General features: G+C 41.4%; 1 protein-coding gene across 1 annotated transcript in view; it reads right to left on the bottom strand.

Moving 5' to 3' along the window:
* Positions 1 to 200: 200 nt before the first annotated feature.
* The window catches only part of LOC142243062 (cadherin-19-like), a 409,385-nt gene continuing 395,758 nt past the window's right edge, over positions 201 to 13,827 (bottom strand). Inside the window, exons 11-12 of the mRNA XM_075314605.1 lie at positions 1,632 to 1,880; positions 201 to 920 (exon numbers count right to left, since the gene is read on the bottom strand). Of these exons, the coding sequence (XP_075170720.1) occupies positions 499 to 920; positions 1,632 to 1,880 (671 nt within the window). The 3' untranslated portion in view covers positions 201 to 498. The remainder of the gene's footprint in view (positions 921 to 1,631; positions 1,881 to 13,827) is intronic.

Consider the following 13,827-nt stretch of genomic DNA (forward strand, 5'->3'; position numbering starts at 1 on the left):
AAAGATTAAATATATTTTTTTTTTCGCTCATCAGCCACTATTTCATGATTTTTCCAGTTTAACATTAAACTGGTAAAAAGTCCAAACAGGCTACACTTATAGTCCTTTCCTTTGCTAATTTTGTCAAAGGGTTTTTCTTTTTCTCTACAGTCTCTAGAGTGCATGACCATTTAACCAATTCCAAACATTTACATGCTACGTTTCACAATAAAAGGAGTTTATTATAGGTTGAATGTACAGTATTGATGACAAACTATGTGTTTTAAAATATACTCTAATTTTCATAGATATTTAGGTATGTTTATAGGTATTAGGTATCTCTGTGTGAATTAGGCATACAAAAGCCCAAATTACTCACCCAGTAGTAACATTATTAAGAGTTGAATACACATAACAGTTAAATGAGTTCATTTAAGCAGTTCATCCACCTCTTCCATGAAATTTCAAAAATGAAAATAAAAATTCCATTTAGAGTAGTTTTTGCTTTTTTTGGTATTTTTAGTAGTATAGATCAGTCTCTGATACATTAGTCTCAGTAAAGCTTAGTGAGCTGAGTGATCCGGAGGGTGAACCAGTACCTTCAAATGCATAGCAGTGAAGGTAATCCAAAGGAAGAACACTTGTGTCTGTATTTGCTTCTTCTAATTTCTCTGATAAGAACTCCTTAAATATGGCCACATCAGGACCAAGCCCCAAGGACAATCGATACATACTTTGAATGTCAGTACGTATTGTTCGCTTTGGCTTCCGTTCACGCATTACTGTTTGTTGTCTAAGTCCGGTAATGTCAAAAGCTTCTGTGTCTTCTTCTCCTCCCCCTTCATCATCATATGTTACAATGTTTTCTTTTAAGTCTTCTCCTTTTTCGCTTATCCTATTTTGATTTTTTCGGCATCTTACATGCACAAGTAATGCCAACACTGGAAATACAGTAGAGCAAATAAATTATTTCTATACAGCAAATGTCATTTGTATGTGAATACATTGTAATGTGTTAAATACTAAGTGCTTGTGGTGATTGACAATTGAGGCCTTTATTTAGTTGTAGGGTTAGGGGTCTGGTAGTTAGCATGTCACTGCTATTGCATGACTGATATTACTACATGATATTCAGAACTTTTAAGACTTGATCTTTGCAAGTTATTAGGGAATCTTCAAAAAATCTCTCTTATCAATAAATCAATCTATTATTCTATCTATCTATCTATCTATCTATCTATCTATCTGTCTATCCATTATCTATCTATCCTATATCTATCTATCTATATCTATCCATCTATCCATTACCTATCAATTATTTATTTATCTATTATCTATCCATTTATTCATCTATCTATCTATCTATCTATCTATCTATCTATCTATCCCTCTATCCATTTTCTATCTATCTATCTATTAACTATCTGTTTCTGTCTATCATTTATCTAGTGTGCATGCATATATGGTTTAAAACTTTCCAATAATCATTATTATGTAAAAGCGTAGGGTAAATAATACAGTGAATAAAAAATTAGTTTCAAGCTCTGTGCGATTTACACAAAAATAATATTATTTGCAGTTTTCTTTTTTTTTCTATTATTCGTTAATGTATAGATATATAGATATTAACTAACAAAGCTTTCTTCAATTACCTAAAACCAGAAGGATGAATATTGAAATTCCAACAATTGCTCCAGAGTTTACAAATTTGAAAAAAAATCCTCCTTTTCCACAGAATTCTGTGTTGTTATCAATGCCGCAATCACAAACTTTAATGGTTAAGGTGCTGGTGCTGCTGAGTGAAGGGGTCCCATTGTCACTTATTATAACTGTCAAGTAAAATAATAGATTGTCTTGAGAGCTATATCCATCTTGAGCTGTCAAAATGGTAGCCGTGTTATCTGCAAGAAAATTCAAAAACATCTATTTAAGAAAAGTTTAAAAGATACATGTCATTTGTAAATGGAAAAAAGTCTTCCTCTACAAATATAATCTTGTATTTTCCTTTCACTTTTCATCACACATTTTATGACACCATTCTATCTTTCAAACTTGTTAAAAATCTTATATCTCACTTTTAGTCTCTGATTGTCGTATAAAGACATACAGTATCTTTTCAAGTTTGGTGGTAGCTCTAAAAAGTAAACAAAGTTTAGTCATCTCTAGAAATATATGAAAATACTCTTTCATTTTTTAGCATTTCTTAGATCTATTAATCTAAACCTACTAAAACTATATTACTAACAAAATACAAGAAAGGGTTTGAAAATATTTATTGATTCATAAAAAATAACTTTGGAAACAAAAATTTTTATACATACAAAAATGGTGTGCAAAAATTATAAACAGTTGTGGAAAAAAAAGATACAAAGTGAGAATGCATTTAAAAATGGAAATGTTAATTTATTTTATGTCAATTAATAACATACAAAGTAAATGAATAAAAACAAAATCATGCAGAAAAAGGTTGCATCATGCAGCTTTGCGTTGCGGTCAAAAACAGTAGTGTACACGCAGTGTAATCTTTTAGCCCAATCTACAAAAAAACAGATTGTTTTCCAGCGTGGCTGTGATTAGCTGGCCCAATACATGACTCAGCCTGTATAAAGGCCGGATTACTGGCTGTGGCGCCATTTTGTCTTGACCAGAATAGGAAGATTATGCTGTTGAAGGGAGGGACACTGATGGGTGCAGTTAGGAAAAAAACAAATACATTGTAGGGATAGGACACTGAAGGACTTAGGGACAGTGATAGCTGCAAGTAATTCTAAATCAACTACAGCACTACATCATGCAGATTTGCGTTGCAGTCCAACAGAGCAGCGTACAGACAGTGTAATCTATTTGCGTAATCTACCATAAAAACTGAATGTTTTCCAGCGTGTCTTTCTGTGGGAATATCTCTGAAATCTTATACTGAATCACACAGCGTTGCATAGTAGTCAAAATCTGAGGCGTACAGGCAGTGTAATTTATTTGCTCACTCTACCAAAAAAACAGTATTTTCCAGCGTGTCTTGCTGTGTGAATATCTCTGAAACCTTATACTTTGTTGCAGTTGCATCACGCAGGTTTGCATAGTGGCCAAAAATAGCAGCACATAGGCAGTGTAGTCTATTAGCTCAATCTACAAAAAAATACAGTTTTTTTGCAGCATGCCTTGCTGTGTGAATATCCCTGAAACCTCATACTGCGTTGTGTGGCGCCCCTGCGGCTTCAGGCGCCACAGGGTACTGCACCTTACCCGAGGTGCAGTATTCATCTTGGATACGGAGAAGGTCATCACCAGTAAAAAACCAACAACACGTTTAACCAACACATAACACACTGGGCTAGGGTAGATGCTGGGGTGGCCATCACGAGGTATGGGACCTCTTCCCCACTAGATTAGGAACCTGGGAGACGGAACACCAATGGGGAAGTTAGGAGCCCTCTCACAAAGCATTCAGTCTGTTCCAGGCACAGCAAGCACCAGGTCGCACTCATCAGGAGAAAAGCAAAGACACGGAGGGTTCGGGGCCCGTGGTCTGGAGCTGGAAGCTCGACCCGGGTTCTTAGGAAAGAAGGGGGATCCCAGGGTTCATGGGGAGTGCAAACGGTAACCATGACCCATTCCACGGCCCAGGAGCTGGGGTGGAGAGAAAATGTCAAAAAGTGATGCACAGAAGGAAACACTGGCCTCGACCTTTGAAGTATCCAGGATTGGCTGAAGTTCACAAAGTGCAGCCTGGTACTCCAATGGCGGTGTGCTTCCAGTGAGTAAAGAACTTGAACTGCACTCTCTGTGTCATCCCATTACGTCCGGCACTCTCAACATTGCGCCTCTGCGCCATAGGCGACTACCACCACCAACATCCTCCCTGGGGCCCAGCTCTGCCTGTAGAGAGCTGAAACACTTGAGCTGCGTCACCATCCAACCCAGCAGAGAGAGACTTCCCACAGCGGCAGCTGATACTGGCCGCACGTGGTGTCACGAACAACTACTCTCATCATCCCCATCCCCATCTTTATTGACACTGCCAGGGTCACGGAACTGGGCAAGGCCACCGCGGTGACCCAGGAGAAGAATCGCGGCCCGTTGACGGGTAACCTCAGAACTCGTTGGGTGTGTCATGTTGCATTATGCAGCTTTACGTAGTGGTTAAGAACAGCAGCATACAGGCAATGTAATCTGTATACAGCTTGTCTATTAATCTCAACTTGTTTGTGTGCCAAAGAATGAGGAGAACACCTAATAGGGGGCAAGGCAGTGGCGGTGCTACTGGTGGTATAGCTGCTTCAGGGAAATTATGTGGTAGATCTATATCTGCTAAGAAGGCTGCAGGCTGGTCTTCATCATTTCTTTGGCCCGCGTACTGCTGCACAAATAGTGAGGCCAGAACATGTTGGGGCGGTTTTTACATTTTTTGGCTACCAATGCCACCTATTTATTTTCATTGTCTTCCACCTAGTCCACACCTGAAATCTTATGCCGGCGTCACACGGGACGATCTAACGGGCAATCGCACAAGCAATCATACCCGCCCCTGTCATTTGTGCATCACGGGCAATTAGTTGCCCGTGGCGCACAAAGTCGTTAACCCCCTGTCGCACGCACTTACCTCACGGACGACGTCGCTGTGGGCAGCGAACATCCTCTTCCTGAAGGGGGAAGGACGTTTGGCGTCACAGCGACGTCACACGGCAGCCGGCAAATAATACCGGAGGGGCAGAGATGAGCGGGACGTAACATCCCGCCCACCTCCTTCCTTCCGCATTTCCGACAGGACGTAGGTAAGCTGTGTTCGTCATTCCCGAGGTGTCACACGGAGTGATGTGTGCTGCCACGGGAATGATGAACAACCGGAGTACAGAAGGAGGACCGACATTTTTAAAATGAACGACGTGTCAACGAGCAACGATAAGGTGAGTATTTTTGCTCGTTCACAGTCGTTCGGAGGTGTCACATGGTACGATATCTCTGAAGATGCCGGATGTGTGACACTAAAGACGTGACCCCGACGACATATCGCCCGATATATTGTACCGGGTGAGGCCGGCATTAGAGTTGTCTCCTAAGTTCCATGGTTATCTTCATTCCAACTCAACCTGTTCAAAATCAGCCAAGCAGTGTGAGCCACAAGTCATGCATGCTTTTTATGATGCTGGTGGCTGGGATCCCATGGCTCATCCACCAGACCCTGCTCAAGAGATGGAAGAGACCGAGTACACTGACAACCATCCCCTTGTTGTGTTGGAGGGTGAGTGGATGGGACGGCTGGTGGACACGATCTGCAGATCACCACACCACAGCTCAGAGAATGATAACACACAGGTGCCAACTGCTGCTGCTTTCATCAGTCTGCGTACTAGGAAGGAGAGAAGGGCCGAGGAGTGGGTAGGAGACAATGCGAGGGATTACATTGAGGTGCTGGCCCCACCTGGACCGAAGGCCATGATAGTGATGTTTGCAGTTCTGATGAAGAGGAGGTGTTCAGGCAGACAAACCAGCAGCACAACAAAATAGAGAGCATGTGGCAAAAGCTCTATGGATGGGTTATATTACTAAGTTGTCTGCTACCACATGTCATGCTAGGGAAGACCTCCCAGCAAAGCCAGCTCAAAAAAGCTCCCTGGCATGGCATTTCTTCTGGGAATGTGCTGATGACAAGAGAGTTGTGGTTTGCAAGATGAGCCATGTTGCACTGCTTTGAATACTCTACAAACATGGCTAGCACTGATGATGCTATAATCATCATCACTATACCAATTTTTTGCCTGCTGGGAAAAATTCTGGAGGCTATAATCAATGAGGTGATGGCACCAGAGGAAGAGGAGCTGGAAGAAACATTAACTAATTTATCTGGCCTTTTGTTCACAGGATTCTGAGTTACGGTTTCTGGTCAGAAAGCAGCCATGTCCCCAATTTTCCAACCATGGGAAAGTTTGGGAACTGTATTTACAGCAGGGTGGTTGGGAAGTTAGATCAGGGGCATCACTGCAGCCAGTCCACACACCTGTGACTGATGACAGCTTGTTGTTGACTCTGGGAAGCCTGGCACACATGAGACAATATATGCTGTTGTGCCAAAGCAATGATCCTCAAGTTGCAAGGATTCTGACCAGTGGTGATTACTGGGTGGCAACCCTGCTGGACCATGCTTAAAAGACAATGTAGCATTGCTACTTTCGCCACTGGAGTGGGATAAAAGAATACAGGAATATTAGGCAAAGCTGTGTAATGCTGTAGTTATGACATTCCCACCAGAAATCAGGGGTTTGTTGGAACAACAAGGTGGCGTAATAGGAGGAGGAAGTAAACAATGCAATATTTGCACAGGTGACACCTTGGTATGGAGGGTCATCATGGCTGCAATGTGGCAACAATTCAAAAGCAGCCCTTTACATCATCCAGAAACACTATCTGCTATAGTGCATATTTTGAAGAGTCAGCATTTTGCAAACATAGGGGAAGAGTATGTGTCCACATGCATTTCAGTGCTAGCTGATAGTTCTGCATCATTTAATTTCTGGGTGTCAAAATTGAGGACATAGCCTGAGCTTGCACAATACACCTCAGAGGTGCTGGCCTCCCCTGCCCTACACTGTTTGAATGTGTGTTCAGCACGGCAAGGGGGTCATCACAGACAGGCGCAAGTGTGGCGCCCTGAGGCTTCCGTCACCACAGAGGTACTGCACCTCAGCCAGAGGTGTGAAGTAGCGACCAGTATACCTGGCTATGGAGCCTTAAATCCTATTTTCTGTCCTGGAGGGGTGGAGCCTGGCAGAGGGAGTGTGGGAGAAGTCAGTGGAGTAGTCAGGAGACTCAGTCAGAACCAGTCAGTTCTAGTCAGGGAGAGAGTTTCAGTCAGAGGGAGTAAGTGACAGTTGGAGAGTTGACAGGGGTCCAGCGAGAAGGAGGGAGAGACTGTAGTTCAAGGTAAAGACCCTGGGGTCCTGCTAGACTCAGGTGACACTGAGAGAAGGGGTCCAGAGTTCCACTCATGTGCGAGAGGTCTCCGAGGGCTTGTTCCACCAAGAATACCGGGGTGGAGGAGTCTGGCCGCTATAACTGGGACGGTCCCCAGGCAAAAGTAAGAGAGACATTTCTTTTAGTAATCCGACGGCCTGAGAGGCACACTGGTACTGACCCTTGACCTATTCGGGATCGGCGTAGGCCCACAACAGTGAATCCTGGCACACCACGGGGAAACCGGTCCTCTGCAGTTTTTGGAACAGACTGTGAGTAAACATCTTGACTGCAAAGCCTCTTGTCGTCTGCTTCTTCCTGCGCCCCATCAACATCCATTATAGACCTTCCTAACGATCGCCTCGGGGTACCCGCTCCACCTGTGGGGAGCAGAAACACCTTAGCTACCCCAACATAGGAACAGGGTTGCGGAGCTGTGAAAACCATCTGTGTTACAGCACTGTGAAAAAAGATGTTGAATCTTGGGCAATCTTGGCTGTGACAGCCAACCGGGTAAAGAGGCTGTTTAGGGGCCTTTTTAAAATAGGTTTTCTGGTGGGGGATGGAAAAATCTGTAAATTGAAAACTGAAATAAAACTGTTAACTGATGACAGCTTTTTGTTGCTTCTGGTCAGTTTAGCTAATGTAAGCAAATCCTTTCTGTAGTGACTGGAAAGTGACCACCAAGATCCATTGACTGTTACCATTGCTGATTACTGGATGGCCACCCTGCTGGAAGCCCTCAACTACATCAAGGTGCCATGGTTACTTCCATCACTGTAGCGTGGCTGAGTCTCCTCTTTATCACGACCACAGTACCACAAAACCCAAAAATGTAAACAGAGTATTATTCCATTATACAAAGCTGTTGTATTCAAACATAGCTATGTGCAATGAACATTTTTTTTTCAAGTTAAGTGAGATGACTCAAGTCTAAAAAACAAACAAAACAGTGTATGTACAGTGTGCCTTGCTGTGTGAATATCTCTGAAACTTCATACTGTGTTGCATCATGCAGCTTTGCGTAGCGGTTTAAAAACAGCAGCGTACAGGCGGTGTAATCTATTAGCTCAAACTGCCAAAAAACATTGTGTGTACAGCGTGCCTTGCTGTGTGAATATCTCTGAAACCTCATACTGCATTGCAACATCCAGCTTTGAATAGAGGTCAAAAACAGCAGCGTATAGGCAGTGAAATCTATTAGTGGCCAAAGTACCACGAAACCCAAAAAAGAAAATACAGTCATATGCCATTATTTAAAGTCGTCGTAGTCAGACAGAGCTGACTGCTTTGAACAATATTTTTTTTCAAAATAAATGCTTCCGATTCTTGGAATACACTGGGCAGTAGAGATGAGCGAACCGGTCGCGGTTCGGCTCGAGGTCGGTTCGCCGAACGGGGGTCCCGTTCGAGTTCGGTTCGTCGAACGTTCGACGAACCGAACTCGAGCCAATAGGCTATAATGGGAGGCAATCACAAACACATAAAAATGCATTATAAATGTACACAAACAGTTAATAAACATTGCCATAACACTTACCGGTCCTCGCGATGCCTTCTGCACTCTGTCTCCTGCCGCTATTCCATCCGATGATCGCTGAATCCTCCCGGTGACGGCACTGCCAGCAGAGAAGCAGGACCTATCGTGTCATCAAAATAGCCATGTGACCAGTCACGTGGCTATTATCTCATTGGCTACAGACTGGTCATATGACTATGACGCGTCATGTAGGACCTGCGAGTGCATCTCTCCGGTTCACGGTGCACATATGTGTATCGCCATGTACCGGCGACATGCTCTAGCACACGGTCGACTCCCCGTTCCGTTAGGGACTGGCTGACACAGCCCGTCATTAACGGAGATCACCGTTGCAATAGCAACGCAGTTAGCGGTGACGTCACCGCTAACCGCAGCTCCGAGAGCACCGTTGCTATGGTAACGCGTCTGTCAGCGTTACCGCTGTTACCGCTGACAGCCAGCAGCACTGATCACTCACGGAGTGAAGGCTGCATGCTGCTTCCCGTTTGTAGTGAGGATTGTACTGAGGATGAGGTTTCCCCAAGACAGAAGAGCAGGATCGTGGAGGGCTGACAGGGGGTAATAAAGATGGAGTCTCTAATGTGTCTGTGTATTTATTTCTATTAAAGTATTTTTTCTCTGTGTGGTGTCTTTTTTTTAACCCTTTATTGGAGATTCTTAATGGCCGGGTCAAACGTGCCTGACATTAAGAATCTCTGGCTTAATACTGGCTAGTAAAACAAAGCCAGTATTAACTCATGATTACCCAACAAGCCACCCGGCTCCAGGGCTGTTGGAAGAGTTGGATACAGCGCCAGATGATGGCGCTTCTATGAGAGCGCCATTTTCTGGGACGGCTGCGGACTGAAATCCGCAGCAGAGGCGCCCAGAAACCTCGGGCTAACCTGTGCTGCGGATTCCAATCCCCAGCTGCCTAGTTGTACCCGGCTGGACACAAAAATGGGGCGAAGCCCACGTCATTTGTTTTTTAATTATTTCATGAAATAAGTGAAATAATTTAAAAAAAATGGGCTTCCCTATATTTTTGGTTCCCAGCCGGGTACAAATAGGCAATTGGGGGTTGGAGGCAGCCCGTGGCTGCCTGCTGTACCTGGCTAGCATACAAAAATATGGCGAAGCCCACATCATTTTTTTGGTGGGCAAAAAACTTCTGCATACAGTCCTGGATGGAGTATGCTGAGCCTTGTAGTTCTGCAGCTGCTGTCTGCTCTTCTCCATACAGACAGACAGCAGCTGCAGAACTACAAGGCTCAGCATACTCCATCCAGGACTGTATGCAGAAGTTTTTTGCCCCCTGAAAAAATTATGTGGGCTTCGCCATATTTTTGTATGCTAGCCAGGTACAGCAGGCAGGTACGGCTGCCCCCAACCCCCAGTTGCCTATTTGTACCCGGCTGGGAACCAAAAATAAAGGGAAGCCCTTTTTTTATTATTTCATGAATTTCATGAAATAATTAGAAAACAAATGACGTAGGCTTCGCCCCATTTTTGTGTCCAGCCAGGTACAACTAGGCAGCTGGGGATTGGAATCCGCAGCACAGGTTGGCCTGAGCTTTCTGGGCCCCACTGCTGCGAATTGCAGTCTGCAGCCGCCTCAGAAAATGGCACTTTCATAGAAGCGCCATCTTCTGGCGCTGTATCCAACTCTTTCAGCACCTGCCTGCTATACCTGGCTAGCATACAAAAATATGGCGAAGCTCACGTCCTTTTTTTTGTAGTTTTTTGGCAAAAAAAATAAAAAATGCTTCCCTGGATTTTCCATTGCCAGTGAAGGTAACACCAAGCAGTGGGGGTTAGCAGCCAGTAGCTGCTTGGATTACCCTTAGCTAGCAATACAAAAAATGCAGCGGGAGCCCATATATATTTTTTTTATTATTTATTTAAATAACTAAACATAAAATGGGCTTCCCTGTATTTTGATTGCTGGACATCACAGTGCTGTAAAAATAAATCTTTAAAAAAATGACGTAGCGCTCCGCGGTATTTTTGATTCTCAGCAGATAAAGCAGACAGCATGCCTAATCAGGAGAACTACTGTAGAGGAAGCTCTGCTCACTGGTATATAGGTGCTCAGAGGTAATAATAGATAAAATTAGTGAGTAACCTTGGCACTCTAAATCTCCCAGACTAAGTCAGTAAGTCACAACGGATAGTAATGCAAAATCACTCTTTATTGGTCCGTATTAAGAAAAAAAAAATTTCATAAGCATATATGTTTTTGTCCAAAACAAGTTACAAATGACGTTTCGGCCTGAGCCTTCGTCAGATTGGACTTATCTGCATGTAATCATGAAAAATGACAATAATCAGTATCACATAAGAGTGAGAGAACAATAACATAAACTCGGAGGTACAATTGGGATGCAGCAAAAAAATTGCAACACAGCAAGAAATGAAACACATGATACAAATGTCATAATACAGTACAAGGACAATATAGTAATGACAAATATGGGGTCAGAGTAGGCTTAGACAGCTCTGGTACGAAAGAGATGTCAATCATAAAGTAACATGTGCAGTAGGTGTAGAGCTACACTATGCATGGCAGAGCTAATGGGTAGACTGACCATAGAAAAAGAACGGAGAAAAAGTGGAGAAAAAGTGGAGAATAAGTGGAGAAAAAGTGGATAAAAAGTGGAGAAAAAGTGGAGAAAAAGTGGAGAAAAAATGGAGAAAAAGTGGAGAAAAAGTGGAGAAAAAGTGGAGAAAAAAATGGAGAAAAAGTGGAGAAAAAGTGGAGAAAAAAATGGAGAAAAAGTGGAGAAAAAGTGGAGAAAAAGTGGAGAAAAAGTGGAGAAAAAAATGGAGAAAAAGTGGAGAAAAAGTGGAGAAAAAGTGTAGAAAAAAATGGAGAAAAAGTGGAGAAAAAGTGGAGAAAAAGTGGAGAAAAAAATGGAGAAAAAATGGAGAAAAAGTGGAGACAAAGTGGAGAAAAAGTGGAGAAAAAAATGGAGAAAAAGTGGAGAAAAAGTGGAGAAAAAGTGGAGAAAAAAATGGAGAAAAAGTGGAGAAAAAGTGGAGAAGAAAATGGAGAAAAAGTGGAGAAAAAGTGGAGAAAAAGTGGAGAAAAAGTGGAGAAAAAAATGGAGAAAAACTGGAGAAAAAGTGGAGAAAAAGTGGAGAAAAAGTGGAGAATAAGTGGAGAAAAAATGGAGAATAAGTGGAGAAAAAATGGAGAAGAAGTGGAGAAAAAGTGGAGAAAAAGTGGAGAAAAAGTGGAGATAAAATAGAGAAAAAAATGGAGAAAAAATGGAGAAAAAGTGGAGAAAAAGTGAAGAAAAAGTGGAGAAAAAAATGGAGAAAAAGTGGAGAAAAAGTGGAGAAAAAGTGGAGAAAAAATGGAGAAAAAAAATGGAGAAAAAGTGGAGAAAAAGTGGAGAAAAAGTGGAGAAAAAAATCGAGAAAAAAATCGAGAAAAAGTGGAGAAAAAGTGGAGAAAAAAATGGAGAAAAAGTGGAGAAAAAGTGGAGAAAAAGTGGAGAAAAAGTGGAGAAAAAAGTGGAGAAAAAGTGGAGAAAAAGTGGAGAAAAAAATGGAGAAAAAGTGGAGAAAAAGTGGAGAAAAAGTGGAGAAAAAAATGGAGAAAAAGTGGAGAAAAAGTGGAGAAAAAGTGGAGAAAAAAATGGAGAAAAACTGGAGAAAAAGTGGAGAAAAAGTGGAGAAAAAGTGGAGAATAAGTGGAGAAAAAATGGAGAATAAGTGGAGAAAAAATGGAGAATAAGTGGAGAAAAAGTGGAGAAAAAGTGGAGAAAAAGTGGAGATAAAATAGAGAAAAAAATGGAGAAAAAATGGAGAAAAAGTGGAGAAAAGTGGAGAAAAAGTGGAGAAAAAAATGGAGAAAAAGTGGAGAAAAAGTGGAGAAAAAGTGGAGAAAAAGTGGAGAAAAAATGGAGAAAAAAATGGAGAAAAAGTGGAGAAAAAGTGGAGAAAAAGTGGAGAAAAAAATGGAGAAAAAGTGGAGAAAAAGTGGAGAAAAAAATGGAGAAAAAGTGGAGAAAAAGTGGAGAAAAAGTGGAGAAAAAGTGGAGAAAAAAATGGAGAAAAAGTGGAGAAAAAGTGGAGAAAAAAATGGAGAAAAAGTGGAGAAAAAGTGGAGAAAAAGTAAAGAAAAAGTGGAGAAAAAAATGGAGAAAAAGTGGAGAAAAAGTGGAGACAAAAATGGAGAAAAAGTGGAGAAAAAGTGGAGAAAAAGTGGAGAAAAAAATGGAGAAAAACTGGAGAAAAAGTGGAGAAAAAGTGGAGAAAAAGTGGAGAATAAGTGGAGAAAAAATGGAGAATAAGTGGAGAAAAAATGGAGAAGAAGTGGAGAAAAAGTGGAGAAAAAGTGGAGAAAAAGTGGAGATAAAATAGAGAAAAAAATGGAGAAAAAATGGAGAAAAAGTGGAGAAAAAGTGGAGAAAAAGTGGAGAAAAAAATGGAGAAAAAGTGGAGAAAAAGTGGAGAAAAAGTGGAGAAAAAGTGGAGAAAAAATGGAGAAAAAAATGGAGAAAAAGTGGAGAAAAAGTGGAGAAAAAGTGGAGAAAAAAAATGGAGAAAAAGTGGAGAAAAAAATGGAGAAAAAGTGGAGAAAAAGTGGAGAAAAAGTGGAGAAAAAGTGGAGAAAAAAATGGAGAAAAAGTGGAGAAAAAGTGGAGAAAAAGTGGAGAAAAAAATGGAGAAAAAGTGGAGAAAAAGTGGAGAAAAAGTGGAGAAAAAGTGGAGAAAAAAATGGAGAAAAACTGGAGAAAAAGTGGAGAAAAAGTGGAGAAAAAGTGGAGAATAAGTGGAGAAAAAATGGAGAATAAGTGGAGAAAAAATGGAGAAGAAGTGGAGAAAAAGTGGAGAAAAAGTGGAGAAAAAGTGGAGATAAAATAGAGAAAAAAATGGAGAAAAAATGGAGAAAAAGTGGAGAAAAAGTGGAGAAAAAGTGGAGAAAAAAATGGAGAAAAAGTGGAGAAAAAGTGGAGAAAAAGTGGAGAAAAAGTGGAGAAAAAATGGAGAAAAAAATGGAGAAAAAGTGGAGAAAAAGTGGAGAAAAAGTGGAGAAAAAAATGGAGAAAAAGTGGAGAAATAGTGGAGAAAAAAATGGAGAAAAAGTGGAGAAAAAGTGGAGAAAAAGTGGAGAAAAAAATCGAGAAAAAGTGGAGAAAAAGTGGAGAAAAAAATGGAGAAAAAGTGGAGAAAAAGTGGAGAAAAAGTAAAGAAAAAGTGGAGAAAAAAATGGAGAAAAAGTGGAGAAAAAGTGGAGAAAAAAATGGAGAAAAAGTGGAGAAAAAGTGGAGAAAAAGTGGAGAAAAAGTGGAGAAAAAAATGGAGAAAAACTGGAGAAAAAGTGGAGAAAAAGTGGAGAAAAAGTGGAGAATAAGTGGAGAAAAAATGGA

Source organism: Anomaloglossus baeobatrachus, chromosome 6 (assembly GCF_048569485.1).
Source record: "Anomaloglossus baeobatrachus isolate aAnoBae1 chromosome 6, aAnoBae1.hap1, whole genome shotgun sequence".
Lineage (NCBI taxonomy): Eukaryota > Metazoa > Chordata > Amphibia > Anura > Aromobatidae > Anomaloglossus > Anomaloglossus baeobatrachus.